Genomic DNA, 19,114 nt, shown 5'->3' with positions numbered 1-19,114 from the left:
TGCTTTGGTGGAGCAATCTTTTCATCTTGCACTCTTGGGAGATGAAGACCTCAAACACCATACCCTGCAACCTGGAGATTTTGTCTATTGGAAAAGAGACATTCCAGAAAGACTTTTCAGCCTCGTGGGAGAGGTCCCTCTCAGCTGTTGCTAGCCAAACTCCCAGGCCTAGAATCTTGGATTCACATGACACAAGTCAGGAAAGCACCAAACCCTGATTGGACCCGCCCACCACCTGGTGACCTGAAAGTCAAGATTTCCCGGAGTCTGAGCCGACTACATCCGACAGACAGTGTTGCCAAGATGTCCACACTAGGCCTGTTAGAAGGTTCAGGATTCATAAAAGTCTCTCTTTTTCATGTGAACTATTAACAGACTCTGAATTCTTATCCAAATTCATATTTTCTGAATTTACAGCTTTACCAGCTATATTACTGATAACACATTTCATGTCAAAGAGTTCTTTTGAGATAAGAATACTGTGGGGTTTTTTTTAAGATTTTATTTATTTATTTGACACAGAGAGACAGCGAGAGAGGGAACACAAGCAGGAGGAGTGGGAGAGTGAGAAGCAGGCTTCCTGCAGAGCAGGGAGCCTGATGCGGGGCTCGATCCCAGGACCCTGGGATCATGACCTGAGCTGAAGGCAGACGCTTAACAACTGAGCCACCCAGGCGCCCCAAGAATACCGTTTTTAAAACATATTTGAAGTTTTGCTGTTTTGCAAAAATTTAACCAACTATTGCTTCATGGTCATACCTGCACTGTGTCTTCACAAATGCCCTCTGTGAATTCTTTCAAAGGGCTCTTTCGGTATTCACTGTTTTGCATTCATGACCAAGTTAAATAGGCACTTCCGGGAGGCATAGGTCATTGGGGGTTTGCCTCCACAGGGAGAACTTTTCTCCCCTATGTTGGAATAAATGCCAATATTTTCAGTTGGCTACTTTCAGGCCTAGGGTCCTGGTTTGGAACCACAAATTTTATCTTTGGAATTGTCATATTACTTTTGATTCTGTACTTGTTGCCTGCCAGACCTTTCTAAAATGATATACCCAAAAAGGAGATGATCTCCGATACTACGTTCTTGATAAATGTGAACTAAAGGCCGGAAGTGCCTGAGAGTTAGTTCTCCTGCTTCCCCTCCTTCTTCCTCCAATGGGAATTTCCAACCTGTACAATTTCATTTGGGAAATGACACCCAGGGAAGACCCCTTCTGGCACTGAGGAACAGAAGGTCACTGAATTAGGAAAACCGGACTCTTGATCAGGGATGCTTTTGGAGAAAGATCTTGATCACAACGAGGAAATGTGGAAAGAAAAGGAAACCTCACTAAAATGGAGCGGAGAGGCCAGCAGGGGGAGCTCTCAGGCCATATCACCCAACCTCAATTACGGAAAGACTTGTCGGTTACAGACCCCAGCAGGAAAAGGGAAGTGGACCACCCCAGCAGCTCAGCCAATGAGAAATCAGCACCCTGGACTTGCCGCCTTCTCTCCTTTAGACTTCTGTTCAAAACAACTCCTCCCAACTTCCTCCTCCTTCTCCGTTAAATAAGGTTTCTCTCCTTTGTTGGGCTAGCCTCTGGGTTTTGGTGTAGCTTGCTGGTCCTGAATTGCAGTTCTCTTCTATTCCTGAATAAACCCGTTTTGGATCAAATAACTGTTTCATTGTTAAGGTCAGCAATACAAACAACCCACCTGCTATTTTCTGTTTCCAAATCACAAAATTCTGGCCTTAAAATAATCATCCACTCCAGCCTTCTCACTTGAAAGGTGAAACCTGAGGTCTGGAGGGAATGGGCTCACCCAGGAGTTAAGTCTCTGGATTCCTAAAGCTGTGCTCCTTTGATTTCACAGAAATCTATTAACCCTAAGTTTTCATGGTCCCCAAACGTTCGTTCTGAAACTGTGGAGCCAGCTACAACCTTACCTTGAAACCTAAGCCTATCTCAGTCTCTTTTTTAGCTCCTATCCCTTGCTCCAATATTCTTAATTATATTTAATTCTCTGGCAGCTCTTGGCGTTAACGATTCAGAGGGGCACAGTTGCTAGCCCAGGTCTCAGGGTTTATAGGTAATTAGACCAAGATTCACTCCCCACTCTGCAAGACTCCAAGCTCAGGGCCCTGCTTACTGTCCCACAGAGGCTCCCTTGGTTTGCCCACCTCCCATCCCAACACTTGCCTCAGTCCCTATCCAGCACCTACCATCTACAGCAGGCCTTAGAACCTAGGGCCTGGTGTCCTCAATCATGAGGTCTGCAGAAAAGTAGAAGCACCCCACCCCACACCCATAGGCCCTCCTTCTTCCTGCTTCTACCCCGCCTCTGCTGCCTCCTGGTTCAAAAGCAGCCAAGCCAAGAGGCCTGCAGACAAGCCTGCGCTCATCTCTAGAAGCTGCTACCAAGACAGCCACCAAGATTCTCCAAGGATGAAGGGCTCCTTCTTCCTCCTACTCAGCATCAGTCTCCTGGTTCTGATTCAGGTAAGAACAGCCCCTTGGAGCCCCCGACACCACCACCCAGGACTCCCCAGACCTGCCTGGCAGGGGAGGGAAGAAATGCAGGCTCCTGGGCACTCAGCCTTCTTCCAGGAGAACAGAGGGTCCCAGCAGGAGAACCCAGGACTCAGGGGGCCTGGTCCCAGCATTCCAGCCCTTCTGGCTGGGCGCAGACTGCTTGAGGCTGGGGAGCGTTCGCAGGGTGCCAGGCACAGTGAGGCACACAGGGGGGTGATGTGGAATAGGAATGACAAGGCTTGGGGAGACAGCTCGGAGTGAGGAAGGATGGCATCAATCCCCAGGGAAGCTGGGGAAGTGGCCCTGTTGGGAAGGGGCCAGGACAGGTTCAAGGGGAGCTAGATCTGGTCCTGGAGATAGCAGGGAACCACCCCAGGGAGAAAAGCCTATGTGTTCGGGAATGCAAAGAAGATAGAAATCTCCCACTCCAGAAACAGCTGGAGTCTCAAATTCAACTGCTATTCCAGGAGGCAGATTTGGCAGCATCCCATGTGCCCTAAGGGCGCTAGCCCTCATAGGAGACCAGAGCCATCAAGTTCTAGATCAAGAACAGCTTGATCAAGCATCAAGAACAGCCTGATCACCATCAAAAACAGCTTCATCTCCATCAGGGGCAGCTTTACTTGTAGCCTGGTCAAGCATTGAGAACAGTTGGATCACCATCTGGCGATTTCCTCGTGCAAGAGGTCACACCCTCCCCACCTCCTCGCCCACCCACACTTTGCCAGTGTCTTCTCCCCAGCCTCGTTTCACACGACCTCAAGATTGTGATGGGCTCATTCAGAAGATGAGGAAGTAGGCTCAGAGAGGCTGAGCCCCTAGCTCAGCTAGTCAGGTCAAGGGCTGAGACACAGGTTCCTGTCTCCCACATGCTGGAGGAGCTGGTGGCTTGGCGGAGGTGAAAAGAAGCTTCCATGGGAGGAACCGCCTTTGACCCTGCCTGTGCCAAGGCAGGAAGGTCCTGTCCCCACAAGACCTTGTGGCAGAAGTCATGGTCATGGGGGACAGAGACCAGAGAACTATTGTATCAGGGTAGGGGAACTAGGTCTCTAAATAACCTGAGCTTCGAAAGCCCTGAGCTTGCCCCACTTCTCTTGCAGATAGAAACTGGAGTCCTGGGAAATGGTACCACAGCCACCACCACCAAGGAACCCAAGAGTGCATCCCCAGCACTCAGCAACGTAGGCGGTAGCAGTGTCTTTCTCTTCCTGGCTAACACCCTCGTCCAGCTCTTCTACCTCAGCTGAGGTGACATGCCTCAGCCCTAGCTCCGGGCCCCCTGAGACAGCTGCCACCATCACTAGCAAGAGAAGCCCCCCGCCCCACCACCACCACGTCCCTGGGAGGGGTTGATGCCAGAGATGACCAGGCTGTGGGAATTGAGAGGCAGTGCCTTGGAGCTATGGGGGGGCAAGCGGCACCCAGCTGGGGATCAATAAAGTTGTCCTGTACTTGGAGCGGGGTCCTGCGTGTGGTCACTGCACATCGCCGGACTCCAAGAGCCTGGTTTGCAGCAGCACCAAGGATCTTCCCTTGCCCCCCCCAGCAGGAGAGGTAGCACCAGAGAGCTCCTATGCTAGCGTTCCCGCCCCAGAATCCCAGGGCGGAGGCCTCTCCCCTCAGGATCACCTTGCAGGGACATGGCCCAGAATCTGCCAGCCTCTTTAGTTGCATGTGCTTCACCCAGCCCTAGGTGTTTGGGAATGACGGTCCCAGAGGACCCGCCTCCCCCCATCCTGGCCCTGGACATCCCCGGTTGCAGAAGCTCAGAGAATCCCTCACCCTATACCTGGGTGTCTTCAGAATGGCAGATTCAGAGACCCACTCCCTCAGCTCTTGGGGTCTCAGCCCCACAGGCACCCTCCTGTCCTCACCGGACACTGGACACTGGTCCACCAGGGGTGCTGAAAAGGATGACGAGGAGGCCGTCCACTTATACCCCACTGAACCCAGGCTGGGAAGGCAGGAAGGACACAGGTGCTCTAACCACTTCTAGCATCCTGGGTCTGCAGTGGTGGTACTGGGAGCTGCAAGGAGGGAAGGGAGCCCCAGAGAAGCCCCCAAGGGCCTTGAGCTTCTCTGTCTCTTCCTAGAGGACCTTGGCCAAGGGGCTGAGAAGTGCCTGCTAGATCGGGGGATGGAGGGAGCTGTTCCTCTTCTATGTCCTGTCTTTTCTAGGCTGGGTTAAGAACCCAGACTCCCTGTCCTGGCTTCTTTGACTGAGAGGCCAAACCTTTGGGCCTTTAGACTGGAGTTGGGGGAAATTAAGAGGGACGCCAGTGGGCAAGGTCCTTGGGGGTGTGTCTCCCATTCACCTCTCCTGCCTGGCCCGCTGCAACTCCTTCATACTGAACTTCCAAGTCTTCACCCCTCGACTTACCTGCATCCCTAGAACACTTTTCCTCCGCCACCCTCTAGCCTGGCTGACTCCTTCCCCTCCTCCACATCTCAGCTGAGCATCCCTTCCTCCCAGCAGCCTGCCCTGTGCCCCTAAGTGGTTCAGGTTCCTCCTCTGTGCATCCTTCTACTTCCCTTCCTATCCTACCATTGAGTGTTATTACCCTACCTGTAGGAATCCTCCACTAGCCTGTGAGTTCTCTGAGGGCAGGTACCAAGGGGCTTGGCTTCTGTTTGTGCCCCACAGCTCAGTGGACCCATTTGGACCTGGCTCAGAGCCGGCTCTTGGAACCCATCATTTGGGGTGACAGCATAAAGACCACACTCATCAGTTTGTCTGGGCCCAGGGCTCCCTCTGGTGGCCAAGGGAGGCCTTACAGCTGAGCCCCAGAACCAGAGCTGGGAGGAAAGAAGTAGGGCGAGTATAGGGCAAAGAAGGCAGGTGAACAAATCCTCACCCCATCCCCAAATATCAAGGTGCACAAAGATGAGGGTACCTGGGAGCATATTAGAAAACAGCTTATGTTACAACAACAACAAAAAGCCTATAAAAACATTCCATCCCAGGGAAAGCCTCCAGGGCTGGGGAACGGGGGCGGTCAGAGCACATGGACGGTCCAGATCTGGGACGCCCGGTCCTTGGCCAGCTCCCACAGCACCGCATGGTCCTGGTCATAGCTCCGGCCGCCTGGGGGAAGGGGTGAGAGATGGGGAGATGGTCAGAGATTGCTGAGGACCCCACTGGCCGCAGCCCCCCCAGGTGCCTTCTCCCACATACAGGCCCCCTTACCCTTCACATCTAGGATCCGGCCTTCAAACATCTGGCTGCAGATGTGGCCCGATTCACTGATGCTCCACGTCTGGCGGGGCAGGCGGCTCTCAGCCCACAGCACCGCCTTCGAGCCTGTGTTGGGGGGCCCGATCACCTGCAGGCTCATGGTCGGGGCCACCTGAGGCCCCAGGAGGTCATCAGGGACTCCGCCAAACCCGACACGCTTAACACACACCCAGCTTTGAATCCTGGTTCTCAGGGACTGGGGCCCTGGGCAAATCTCTTAATCCTTCTGCGTGCTGGATTCCCTGGGGATGGGAACCTCTGAGTGCTGCCTGATGCAGGCAGTCCATGTGAAAACCCATAAAAGGTCTGGAAAAATAGCTCCTCCAGGAAGCCTCTTGTGACTGACTCCCAAAGCAGAGGATTTCGCATCAGACAAGCTTCCACACACTAACTGCCTGTGTGACTTTCAGCCTGTTACTTAACTTCTCTGTGCTCCAGTTTCCTCACCTATAAAATGGGGAGTAGAGTAAGACCTGCCCCATAGTGCCCTCTGAGGATCATACGAGGCATTCATGTAGAGGGCTTACCACAGCACCTGCCACAGAGCCAGGTTCTCTCCCATTTCAAGTAAGAAGCGAAGCTCCTTCCATGGCCTACAAAGACCCACACCCCCGTAACCTTTCTGACCTCCTCTCTCTTGCTACTTCCCTCCCGCCCTCCCTTCACTGCCACCAGTGAGGGGAGCTGGCTAGTCCTGTTGCCAGGTAGGTTCCCACCTCAGGGCCTTTCCGCGACTGTTCCCCCTGCAGGGAGCACGCTTCCTGCAGATACCTACATGGCTGCCTCCCTCAAATGCCACCTTCTTTTTTTTTAGATTTTATTTATTTTTTTGACAGAGAGAGACATAGCGAGAGCAGGAACACAAGCAGGGACAGAAGGAGAGGGAGAAGCAGGCTTCCTGCCGAGCAGGGAGCCCGACGCGGGGCTCGATCCCAGGAGCCTGGGATCATGACCTGAGCCGAAGGCAGACGCTTAAAGACTGAGCCACCCAGGCGCCCCAAATGCCACCTTCTTAGGAAGGGCTCCCCTTGTCAGAGCTACTGATACTCCCTGTTCCCCTTTCATTGATTTTTCCTCGCATGCACTTCTCATCCCCTAACGTACTGAGGTATTTTACTCATTTAAATGGTTTCTGTCTCTCCCCCACTACGATGTCAGCTTCGGAAGGGCAGGTGCTTGGGAAATGTTCGTGGAGTGAATCTATCCTTATTAATAGGATCCAAGGTCTGTCCCAGGATATCAGAGCTAGGAGTTCCCTTAGAAGTATCTGGTTCAACGCTCTTGTTTTGCAGATGGGGAACTGAGGCCCAGAGAGGAGCCCACACTGCCCAGGGGAGCAGAGCCTGGAGTCTTCCCCGCCTCCCCAGGGTCCTGGCAGGTGTGTGTCTCTCTCTGTCTCTCTGGCCCGAGGGCAGGTCCTGCTTCCCCACGCAGGGAACCTTCGAGTGCCTGGGGCTCTGGTGTTCCCGTCCCAGCCCCTCAACCAGTACCTGGTTCTTCAGCAGCCCATGCTCGTAGTACCAGATGCAGCTGCCTCCCGCTTGGGGCTCAGAGACCACCACACGGCCCGCCTTCATGTCCTCCACGTGGTCTGGCACCGCCAGGAATCCCCTCAGTGCGGGATTCCAGAGGCGGAAATAAACCCGGGGCTGGGGGGGGGGTGCAGGAGGAGTGGAGAGTGAGAGATCCCTGGGGCAGGGATGCTCCCAGCTGGGCACCCGACACCCTCAGCTCTGGAACCACGAGCATCCCCAGCCCCCCAAGCCCTCCCTCCTGCCCTGAAGCCTTCCTTGGCCCTGCTTCTTCTCTCACACACGTGTATCAGGGGTGCATCTGTGGTGCACACCCACGACCACAGACACCACACGTACAGGGACACACTGGCAGAGATGCACCAGGTCCCCGTGGTTGGGCAGAAGTTTGCCGCAGCCACAAAGCCACAGACACACGCAGCCCCGCCCCCGCCAGCCGACTCCACACCCCATGTTTGCTAACAGGATGGATGCAAGTAGGAATACAGACATGCGCACACACACCCGTGCTGAAGAAGAACACTGGCCCGGGTGTGGGGCAGACACCCGGTTGTCACACATCAGACCAGGCTCTGCCACAGATCAGCCGGGGGCCTTGGATCGTGGTGATGGTAATAGCAGTCAGAAGAACCACCGCTAACCCACTCAAGCACCGTTCTAAGGGCTTTACAAACATTATTTATCTTCAGTCCTCAAGACAACTCCATCACATGTGTTATCCCCATTTTATTTCTTTTTAAAGATTTTTTTTTTTTTTTGGTCTTTTTTGTAAGTAATCTCTACACCTAACGTGGGGCTCGAACTCACAACCCTGAGATCAAGAGTCGCATGCTCTACCGACTGAGCCAGCCAGGTGGCCCCTACGTTATCCCCATTTTAAAGAGGTCCATGGAGGTACAGTACTTGCTCAAGATTGCAGAGCAAATCCTTGTCCATTTCTGTGGACCTTTATTTCCCCATTTGTAAATGTGGGGGCCGGAGAGAACCTCCAACCTTTCTTCTAGCAATGCTGTCCTAAGAGTCTGTGAATCTAGGGGCCACACAAAGATCCTCATACAAGGACACACGCTGTCTCAACAGTGTCACAAAAGCAGGCACAGGTAGTCATTTACACACCTCCCACACAACCACGTCACCTCCAGAGCACAGACACATGGATACAAATAACGTCACAGCCACAGAAATACCCTGAGAGGGCATGCGTGCGCGCGCACACACACGCACGCGTGCGTGCGCGCGCCCCATGGCCCTGCCTCCACAACAATGCGCATGTACATCAATGAGAAGCAGGTCCAGACATGCGCTCTGAGACCTGGAGAAACCCAAGCGTTTCCAGGTGTTCCAGTGTTTCCCAGAGGGAGGCACATGAGATGATTTTTAGTCCTAAGTGGATAAACAGATGGCTAAAAATTTAATGGCTATGTATTTATTATAATGCCAATTAAAGAAAAATCATACACACACACCAAACCCATGATTTTATGGATATCAGTCCCTAGCATAAGGATAAAGTGAAGACAAAAAGTGAGTTGGTTTAGAGAAAAATATTAAGTAGATAATGGTTCAAGAGGAACGACAATGTGGCAAAATTGTGGCAAAATTGTGACAAAAGTACCCAAATGCTGAGTTTGGGAAACATGGGAAGCACACGGCCCGAAAGACCGGCACAGACACACACAACCCGACTCGCTACCCACCTGCTTGATGGGGTAGAGGGAACCCACCCTCTGCGTCCCGCTGTACGTCAGCCAGTTGGTGATCTCGCAGCTGCCCACCAGCCACTGGCGGCCCCGGAAGTCACTGTGCTCACACAGCACCCAGCTGGGCCCCACAGGTGCCGGAGATGCAGAGAGCAAGACAGATAGACAGACAGGTGGAGGAGAGGCACAGATGTCAGAACATTCTCCACCTCCTTTTCTCTCATGCTGAGACTCCTCTGCCTGGTGTTAGGGTCCCGAGGGAGGAGAAGGGGGCCGGGAAGTGGATTTCGGATTTGCAGGGCAGAGGAGGGTCGTGGAGGATCCAGGCTGGGGTCCAAGGCCCTCCTCACACTGCCCCTCTCCCTCCTTCTTGGCTGGGGGCAGGGAATGGAAGGGAATGGAAAGGGGCAAGAGGCCAGGGACCCAGCCCTCACTCCCTAGCAGCCCCTACCCTTGAGCTCGCCCAACACACTCACACGCCCCCCCTGATCCGCACGGACAGCACGTGGTTGTTGAAGCCCTCCGCTTGCAGGCTGCGCACCTCCCTGTCCAGCTCGATCTCCTTCCCCTCAAAGCACTCCAGTCCGTACAGAAAAATGGAGGGCTCTGAAAAGTGCTGGGGCCAGGGCATGGAAAAGCGGTGAGGCCGAGAGAGCCCCAGCCCCCACCTCGGCCCCAAATTCCAGATACTCCAATCCCCAGATCCATATTTCAGGCCCTCTTCCCTCCTGAGCTCCACCCCACAGAGCCCTGGACTCCTGGACACTGGCAGCTGGGCGTCCCCCAGATTCTCAGATGCAGCACGTGCCAGAGTGGGCCCCCCACGGCCCCCTCAAACCTCCTCGCAGTGCCAGTTAATGGTGCTTCTAACAGTAGTAATTATAGCAGTAATTATAGCGGTTCTCATGTATTCAGGGCTTACCACCTGCCAGATTCTGTGCTAAGTGCTTTACCTGATCTCATTATAACTTCTCAACAACCCTGTAAGGTAGGTGCTGTTATTATCATCCTTGCTTAACAGAAGGGAAACTGAGTCTGGAGAAGATCAAACCACTTGCTCAAGTCCCTAGAGCTGGGCTTCAGAACCAGGTCTGTCTGCCTGCAGAGCCCAACGTGTACTTATAAAGCTTGGACTCAGCAGCGAGGCTGCCTCGGGGAGAACTCAGCTCTGCCTGTCACCACCTTTGTGGCCTGGAGCAAGTCGCACAACCTCTCTGTGCGTCTGTTTCACATCTGGAGAAGGGAGCTGACGGCAGTGACAAAGCTCATCGGATTAAGTGCAGGGGAAGCATTTTACACACCGCCTGGAGCTCGGCGGTCACCGTCTGCTGTGCTGCCATGGCTGGCCCACCCCGTCCTCCAGACTCTGGTTCCTTACTATGGCCGGGCCACTTCCCTCCATCTCCTCCCTGGCCCAGGGTCCATCCTTCCCCCTCTCCCTTACTGGAGCGGCAACCCTACTGCCTTGTCCCCAATCCTCCCCACACAGCGGAGCCAGCCCTCTGTCCCACTCCTTCCCGCACAGAAGCCCCTCTCCGCAGTCCGGCCCCTGCCCCCGATCACCTGAGTGCTAGTCCCTCCTGTCCCCAGACCACCTCTATATCTGGGCACACCACTGCCTTGTCATCTTTATGTCAGTGTGGCCATGGGTTCCTTGAAGGCAGGGCTGTGTCTGATTTATTTCAGCGTCCCCAGCGACCTGTCACGGTGGGTGCTCAATAACTCTCTAGTAAGTCAAACTGCCTTTGAAGCCATGGGTTCGGAGGGACCTGGGGTGGTTCTGACGATGACTGGCTTGAAGCTCCAGCAGCCTAGCCAACAGTGAGAAGAGACCCGGTACCCGGCATGTCCCCAGCAGCACCTCCTGCCCCAGGGGTTGCCTGGACCTGGACAAGGCTACTCACCAGGGGTACCTTCTGGAGAGAGCCCAGGACTGTGGAGGCTAGGCAGCCCATGGCTGTGAGAGTGGGGAACTCGCCCTCGGAGAGAATGTGTTGGTCACCCTCAAAGTTCTTCTCATCAAACAGGATCCAGCTGGGGAAGGGGAAGAGTAGGAGGATGTGAGTAGGTATCTGAGCTTGTCCCATCCTGTGCTTGGCCTGCCAGGCCCTCTGAGATGCAGCAGAGTGGAGGCGGACTTGATTGTGACCCCCACCCCCCGCTCCAAGCCCGTGGGAAGTCAAGAATGAACAGGCCCTGCAGCAAGAGACTGAGGCCAAGGCTTCAGAAATGACTGGATGAAATCATACTGCCCCTATGGAGGGAAATTTGGCAATATGAAGCAAAACTCTATGCACAATCACTCAGCAGTCCCATTTCTCGGAATCTCGAAACCTCCTTCAGAAACCTGAAATGGCGCATGCACAAAGTTCTTCGTGCAGTGTGGGTGGCCATGGCAGAGTGGAAGCAGTCTAAATGTCCATCAACAGGGGAGAGTTGATTAAACTAAGAATGTAGAGTATAATAACACAGCAGTAAAAAGGAATGAGGAAGAGCTCTTAAAGGGATATAAAATGATCTCCAAACTGTTAAGGAAAAACAAACAAGGGGCAGAACAGTGTTTATAGTATGCTTCCCTTTTGAAAAACTGAGATATAATGCACATACCATAAACTTCATTCTTTAAAGTGTACAATTCAGTGGTCTTTAGTATTCGCCAGGTTGTAGTACACTTCTTTTTGTGTAAGAAAATGGGGAAAGAGAGCAACAAATATATTTGGTTTCTATATTTATATACAAATTTATATATGAGAGTATATTCGCATATATTTTCAAAAAGAAACAATGGATGAGTTAACTAAACACTGAAAAAACAAAAGATTACCTATGAGGGAGGGAGGGGAAAAGATCACAGGGATAGAGATAGGTCCTACTGATTGACTTAGCTTTGGAACTGCTCTGGACTGAATGTGTCTCCCCAAAATTCCTATGTTGAAGCCCTAACCTCAAATATGATGGCCTTTGGGAAATTCAGATGAGGTCAGGAAGGTGGGCCTCATGATGGGTATAGTGTCCCTATACAAGAGGAAGGCACAGGAGCACTCTCTCCACCACATGGGGACACAGGAAGAAGGCAGCTATGTGCTAGCCAGGAAGTGAGGCCTCGCTGGGGAGCCGAGAATGGGCCTGCACCTTGACCTTGGACTTCCCAGCCTCTAGAACTGTGAGAAAATAAGTTCCTGTTGTTGAAGTCTTCCAGCCTATGATATTTTGTTACAGCAGCCCAAGCTATGACAGGGACACTATAAATTTTTTATGTAATTAAAAAACAATTAAGTAAAAATGGAAAGTATTCCTAAAAATTTAAATAAATAAAATAAAATAAATGAACCTAACTGTATATCAGGTTGGTGGCATAACCACACACACAAAAAGTATTATTTCAAATGTCTTAAAAATGATACTTTGAACTGCACATACCAAGTGGGGTGTTGGTGAATGTCCTGAGGACAAAAAGAACCACAGAGAAACCTCAAACAGTTTTCACTGCTTTTTACTGTTAGTAATATTAGTAATATAGTTTTGAAACATCCAGCTTCCATCCAAATACCATTGGAATCGGAGTCCCTTGGCAGATAACTAAATCCAAGTTTAGGGCAAAAATGTACAAAATGATCCTGGAGCATCTTATTATACCAGGAAAACAAGGAAATTATAAAAAACCTATTGGAGTCACATCAAAAGCAGACAATTTGAAGGGGCTCTCATTTGTCAAAGAGAGAATGATTAGAGCACACAAAAGAATAGTAACTCCAATGGACGGAGGCATTTCAATTACATATAAATCCATGAGTTCATAACAATACTTAAAAAATATTTCATTAGCTCTAGAGGTTGCTAGGGCACCAATTCAGAAATTATTCTGAAAATTGATCAAGAGAAACTGATCCTTGGGAAAGGATCAAACTGCCTTTTTTATATAAACTATTTTGGGTAAACAAATAATAGAAAAGGGAAAGCTCTTCTTTATAGAGGTATTCCAGCTAACATATGTAGAAGGAATACCAAAAATCTTAAAATCATCATTTTGTAACCTCTAAAGAAATAAGGGGTCTAGGCAATTATCATCAGTGGATGCTAATACCATTAGGTGAGAGGTAAATAACAAATCTTATTTTTTTAATGGCAAATCTTACAATGTAGGGATCTTGATATCATTAAAAGTGGGACAACCAGGTATGTGCCTGAGGTAATGTAGTAAAAAGTACAGGGTACCACTTATATAGTCTTCTTGCCAACAGAACAAAACACCCTGAATCTCATCAAGCCTCCAGATCTACCAGTTTACAGGAAATATGGGACACAAAGGGAAAAAAGGCACCCAAAGGAAGCAATAAGCCAAATTCAGAAGATGGGAAACTTACAGGGCAAATGATTGGTTTTCTTTTCTTTTTGGGGAGGGGGAAGGGGGGCTGCAGAAGGAGAGGAAGAGAGAGAATCTCAAGCAGGCTCTACCCCCAGCGCGGAGCCAGACACAGGGCTCCTGGGGGGCTCGATCTCACCACCCTGAGATCATGACCTGAGCCAAAACCAAGAGTTCGTGGCTTAACCAACTGTGCCACCCAGGCACCCCTATTGGTTTCTTTAAACAAATGAATGATATAAAACAAAAAGAAAGGAGGGGAACTGCTATAAATTAAAGACCAAACTGACCAAAAGCAATGTGTGGACCTTGTTTGGATCCTGAGAAAAACAAATCAATTTCACAAAGGCACTTTTTTAAGACAATGGGAGAAATCTGAACATGGCCTGGGTATTAGGTAACACTAACAAACTACTGTTAATTTTATTAGCTGTGATAATAAATTATGGCTATGTGGGTTGGGGAGAGTTCTTTCTTACTAGAGAGACATATTTAAGTATTTACCTGTAAAATTTTATGTTGGGTCAGGGATTTTAAATGCTCCACTAAAAAAAAAAAATAAAAGGCAGCGAGATAGATGAAACAAGATTGGAGTTCTTTATCCTATACTACCTACAAGTTTTACGTTTTCCATTAAACCTTTATTTTGCTTGGTTTGCTTTAAGATTGAATGATTCGGGACAGAATAGCTAATCTCAAGGAAGCCGAAGGAAAGAAATCATTTCAAAGAAAGACCTTCCAGCAGCCTGGATTTCCAAGTTGAGTTAAGCGCGCTCGGGCCGGTGCGGCAGGTGCGCCCCGCTTCTCCCCTCCCCCACGTCCTCACCTGCCCCCGTGGACACGGCAAGACTGGACCTGGAAGCAGGCGGGCAGGGAGGTCTGGTCATCCTCGAAGGAGATGTGGTCGCCCAGGAAGTCGGGGCCGGAGAAAAGCTGAATCTGCAGGTAGAGACATGAAGAGCTGAGAATGGAGGGCGATGGAGTGGGACAGAGAGAATAGGGAAGAGGAGACAGGCCCCGCACCAGCTCCTTACCTTTGAGACAAAGTGCAGATTGTGCTCGCCGACCTGAAGGGAGGGCCCAAAGTTTCGAGACTTAAGGAGGGTACCAGCCTCTAGCCTCAGTTTCCCGACTCTTTCCACAGCAACCCGTCGCTCAGGCCCGTGTTAGCTCCGCCCCTTCTCAGGGGCCCCGCCCCCACGCTCCCCGCTCGCGTCTTCCAGCCCCGCCCCCGCAGCGGCGGGCCCCGCCCAGGCCCCAGGGCCCCGCCCCCCACGGCTGGCGCGCACCTGCAGGACCGGCTGCAGCGAGGCGAGGGCGCTGTTGCCCGCGCCCCAGTCATAGCAGTTGCGGTACACGCCCTTCTCCAGCACGTACTGCTCCCCGGAGAAGCCCACCTTCTGATAGGCCACCCACCTGCAGGGAGGGCGGGGCCCGGGTCAGCGGGGCGGAGCCGGCGCCTCAGAGGAAACCGCTCCTGGCCCGCCTCGCTCCCGGAGCCGGGGTCACTCACACGCCGCTGAGCACGTGGATGGCCTGCGTGTGGGGGCCGTGTCGCGCCAGCTCCACGTCCGGCAATGCCTCTCTCACCTCCACGCCATGCCCCTCGAAGTCCATGGCCTCAAACAGCACCACGGCCGGGTCCCCAAAGTCCTGGGCCCCAGGGATAGTCAGGTCTCTCCTGCCCACCCACGGAAATCCCTGGGAGTGCCCAGACCCCGGGGACGCAGCCCACCAGGGGACTTTGCAGTAAGGAGATCAGTGTGGCCTGGGGAAGAGCAGCCCGAAGGCAAGAGGCTAGACCTCAGGGAACACTTCCAGGTGCTCTGGAGGACTGGGAAAGAGGACACAAACTCTTCTCTCAACAGATTGTACTTGCGGGCGGGGCGGGGGGTGGGGTGGGAGATGTCTGGCTGTGGCCACAGGCAGAGGGATGGCCCAATTGCCCTTGCTTACCGTCCGGATGACCCGCAGGGAGGTCAGCCCCTCGTCAAAGCCTCCCCAGTGTGACCAATCAGCATACTCCCCCTCCTCCAGCAGATACTGGTGGCCCCGGAAGCCTGCCTTCTGGTAGCCCACCCAGCTGCGGGAAGGCGGAGGCGGACAAACAGACTTGGTCAGGAAGGCCCACGGATGTGTAAGACAGCTGCCCCCACCCCTAGGCAGCCCGGGCCATTCCCCAACCCCACTGTAGAGGCCAGAAGGGAGGATGAAGTAGGAGGAAAGTTTCAGAGTCCTCACCAGCCCCCAAGAACTCGCAGGGACCCCACAGAGGCCAGGTGGGGGCTCTGGCTGTCCTCTGGCTGCTGAAGGTTGTAGATGTCTCTGCTCACTTCCCAGCTCTGGCCCTGAAAGCCTGTGGCCTCATAAACCACAACCTGGGGGAAAGGGGGTGGTGTGAGGGTGGTGGGGAGCCGTCTGGACTGAAACACACCCAGCCAGCCCAGGGAGTCCCTGCCCAGCATTAGTTAGCCCAGAGCTAAGTCCTCCCACTCTCACTAAGCTCCATTCTCTTAGGTAACTCCTGTCTCTTCTCTTACCTCTAACCTCCTTACACACCAAAAGCCAGTTCCCAGTGAGCCCATAGGATTCCACCCTCCCAAACCCAGCTTCTGTTCCCCAGCACTCTCCTCCCCTGTCTTCTGGTCCAGACTATGATAGCCACACGCATAGACACATCCCACCCAAAGGCCCTCTTCGACCCTGCAGCGCAGACTCCTACCTTGGGCTCCCCTGGCTTTTCCACACTCGGGCAGCCCTGCAGAGGAGACAGAGCTGAGACACCAGCCCAGAGGTAGAGGAAGAAGACAGATGGGGCTGGTAATCCAGGATTTACTTGATCCTGAGACCCCTAGAAATGGCCAACCCCTTGTTTTCCCTCTGCCCCAGCCCTTGGGCTAATTCCCCCTCTCCCAGATCCCACTCTCAGCAGGAGCCCCCCAGGCCCTGCCTCTTCCCCCAACCTGCAGGATGAGGTAACTTGTGACCACTTGCCCCTTACCAGTCGCATGGGCTTCAAGGAGCCCACCCTGGGGTCTGATGTACCCCAGGCCTCTGAGGTGGGGTACTCTCCAGGCTCCAGGATGCAGGGAGTGTCTTCAAAGAAGGGTTTGGGGTACAGCAGCCACCTGGGGGGGAGGAGGCAGAAAGGCAGCTGTGGCCCAGATAGCCAGGGACACAGATTGGTGGTTGGGGGGAAGGTTTAGAGGGGAGAAGAAGGTTTAGGGGAAGAGGCCCCCATCAAGTCGATGCTGGAGGATATTTCAGACCCCCATAATCTCTTGCAGTAGCCACTCCATCCATCCCCATTCCTCTGGCCTGGCGCTCTCTAATTTCTCACAGCTGGAGAGTTCTTTCCTGCACACATACCTGCTTAGGGGCCCCCAGTAGTTCCCCGTTAGCCCCACAATATAGTCCAGCTGCACAGAGGCCCTTTGATCTGTCTCCCTGCCATACTCCTGGGCCTCACATCTCCCCACCTGCTGCTTTCTTGGGCCAGACTGAACTTCCAAGGCTTAGATCTCTCACCTCTGGGCCTTTGCCGGTGCTGTTCCCTCTGCTAGATATACTCTTCCCCATTCAATTAACAAATATTTAGGGGCATCTACCCCAGGCCAGTCCCTGCTTCAGGCATCAGGGAGAGAGTAGTGAACAAAACATACAAAGTCGCCCATGCCCTGCTCTCATTATGCTGAGATTCTTCTGCGGCCAATTCATCCCAGCTGAGGCGTCTCCTCCTCCAGGAGGGTTTCTCTGACCTCGGGTTGGTTTGGTGCTTTTCTGTGCTCCCCCACCCCAGGACTCCGATCACCACTGCCTTCTTACTTGCGCGTCCCCTCCAGTAGACTAAGCACTTCTTGAGGGCAGGAGTTGTGTCCTGTCACCTCTGGGTCTCCAGCACCCAGCACAATGAATGTTAAATGAAGGGATTCCAGAATTGCCCTGACTCACAGTCCTGCAGAGACAGTGGCAGATTCCACCTGCAGGGGCCTCTCCGGGCCCTGGGAGTCCTCCAAGGCATCCGTTAGCTTCACTTGCTCCCCCTTGAGGCCCTCCTCAGAGTACAAGATGATCTCTGGGCTAATGTAATCCTGCAGAAGAGAGGTGGAAAAGGGAGTGTAAACAGCCCCCCTCAGAGACTACTCCCACCCCGCCCCTAACTGCTTTCCCAAGCCTGTCCAGCCAGGGCCTCAGGGTGCTCCTGGGAGACCTTTGTGGCCATCTGCAAAGAAGCCAGAGGGTGGCTAGAGTGTTCTCTGCAAGGTGGGCCAGACAAGCCTGAGACCAAAGCCATCTCTTTGGTGCTGGACCTTTGGTCCCTGTGACCAAAGTTCCCAGCAGGAGCCTGCCAAGTGCCATAGGCCGTTCGCCTTGCCTCTGGGTAGCCTGATAATCCAACCCAGAGATGAAGAGGGTGGACAGCTGTTTCCTGAGTCTAACTTTGACTCTTCCTTGGTAAATAATTCCTGCCCTAGTCCAGACTGGCTTCTACCTGCATCTTACCCCGGGCAGCAGCGGATCCTCTCTGCATTCTGGGTGTTTCTCTCCCACTAAGAATCATTTCATTCCCTCACCCCTTCAGCAAACGCTTATGAAGCCCCTACTGAGTGCAAGGCACTTCGCTAAGGGCATGTCCTACTCCATCTCAGTTGGCCCTCTCAACGGGCGTTCTTACTCCATTCACAGGCTAGGAAAGTGAGGCTCAGCGAAGTTAGGCGGCCCACCCGAGGGCACAAAGCCTGGACGTAGCAGGGCAAAGAACAGAGCAATGTAGTTTTTGTTCACTGTTGCAACCAGCACCTCCCACAAGCCTGGCACACACTCGGCGCCCAATCCATGCTGAATGAATGAAATGAAACTAGGGCCACCTGACTTCAAAGCTCTCGTTTTTTCTCTTCTATCTCGTTACTTCCTACATGAAGATGAATTTATTGTGAGAAGCTCACAATAAACTGTCCACAAACATTTGTGTGTTTCTGGAGAGGCTTTCAAAACCATTCCCTCCTTTGCATAGCTGGGCCACTGCCCTGGTTATGACTCGTCAGCTCTCGCCCTCTTACCCAGAGGATTGCAACAGCTCTGTCTTGGAGTTATTCGTACTTTAATTAAAAAAAAAAAAAGTCTGATAGGCCCTGCTTTTAGAGTTAGGGCTTTCTCTTCTCCCTAGTGGCCAAGACGGTTTTGTCAAGCTTAAGTTTGGTAGTTTGTAAATTTGTGGTACAAAAACAGTATTGTTTTTTCCCACTTTACAGATATGAAACTATAATGTTGACTGTGCCTTTTCAAACCACACACCTCTCCCTTCAAATTCAGAGGTGCCCCTCACCTGGAAATCACAGCCCTGCCTGGTCTTCCTGAGTCCTGGATTTCTCCTCCTGGCAGCCAGAGGGATGTGTATAAATCCCTAATCTGATTATATGCTTTTCCTGCTTCAAGTCCCACCCTCATACCCTACCTTGACCATGAGTCCTGCAGGGCAGAGAGCAGGTCTCCCCAACCCACCCACTGCCTGGCATGGTGCCTGGTACACAGCAGACATTAACCAGTATCTGTGAGCAAATGAACAAACATCCTAGCACCTTGGGTCTGACCATGGGCCTGAGATCCTGGGCCTGGGGGCGGGGGGGGGGGGGTTGGGCCAGCACCCACAGCCACTCCCACCCATTTCTGTTGCTCTAACCGAACCCTTCTCCAAGTCCAGCTCAAATTTCCCCAGGCTGCTCTCCCAAGCTGGGGCTTGGCCTCTGTCTGCCCCCTGCGTCCCC

The 19,114-nt window shown here is 52.6% G+C and overlaps 1 protein-coding gene across 1 annotated transcript in view; it reads right to left on the bottom strand.

Annotated features, from left to right (window-relative positions):
* Positions 1-3,219: 3,219 nt before the first annotated feature.
* Positions 3,220-19,114, bottom strand: part of CRYBG2 (crystallin beta-gamma domain containing 2) — a 29,081-nt gene continuing 13,186 nt past the window's right edge. The window contains exons 8-22 of the mRNA XM_045898371.3: positions 17,301-17,440; positions 16,351-16,477; positions 16,072-16,107; positions 15,591-15,727; positions 15,306-15,432; positions 14,863-15,002; positions 14,639-14,765; positions 14,384-14,416; positions 14,176-14,288; positions 10,891-11,020; positions 9,463-9,602; positions 8,984-9,107; positions 7,245-7,403; positions 5,707-5,866; positions 3,220-5,604 (exon numbers count right to left, since the gene is read on the bottom strand). Coding sequence (XP_045754327.2) covers positions 5,516-5,604; positions 5,707-5,866; positions 7,245-7,403; positions 8,984-9,107; positions 9,463-9,602; positions 10,891-11,020; positions 14,176-14,288; positions 14,384-14,416; positions 14,639-14,765; positions 14,863-15,002; positions 15,306-15,432; positions 15,591-15,727; positions 16,072-16,107; positions 16,351-16,477; positions 17,301-17,440 — 1,782 coding nt within the window. The 3' untranslated portion in view covers positions 3,220-5,515. The remainder of the gene's footprint in view (positions 5,605-5,706; positions 5,867-7,244; positions 7,404-8,983; positions 9,108-9,462; positions 9,603-10,890; positions 11,021-14,175; positions 14,289-14,383; positions 14,417-14,638; positions 14,766-14,862; positions 15,003-15,305; positions 15,433-15,590; positions 15,728-16,071; positions 16,108-16,350; positions 16,478-17,300; positions 17,441-19,114) is intronic.

This window comes from Mirounga angustirostris, unplaced genomic scaffold, assembly GCF_029215605.1.
Source record: "Mirounga angustirostris isolate CCGP_5_RB_7025 unplaced genomic scaffold, mMirAng1.0.hap1 SCAF_4, whole genome shotgun sequence".
In the NCBI taxonomy this organism is placed as follows: domain Eukaryota; kingdom Metazoa; phylum Chordata; class Mammalia; order Carnivora; family Phocidae; genus Mirounga; species Mirounga angustirostris.
Note: the sequence above shows the minus strand (reverse complement) of the source record. Positions and strands in the feature narration are given on the sequence as shown.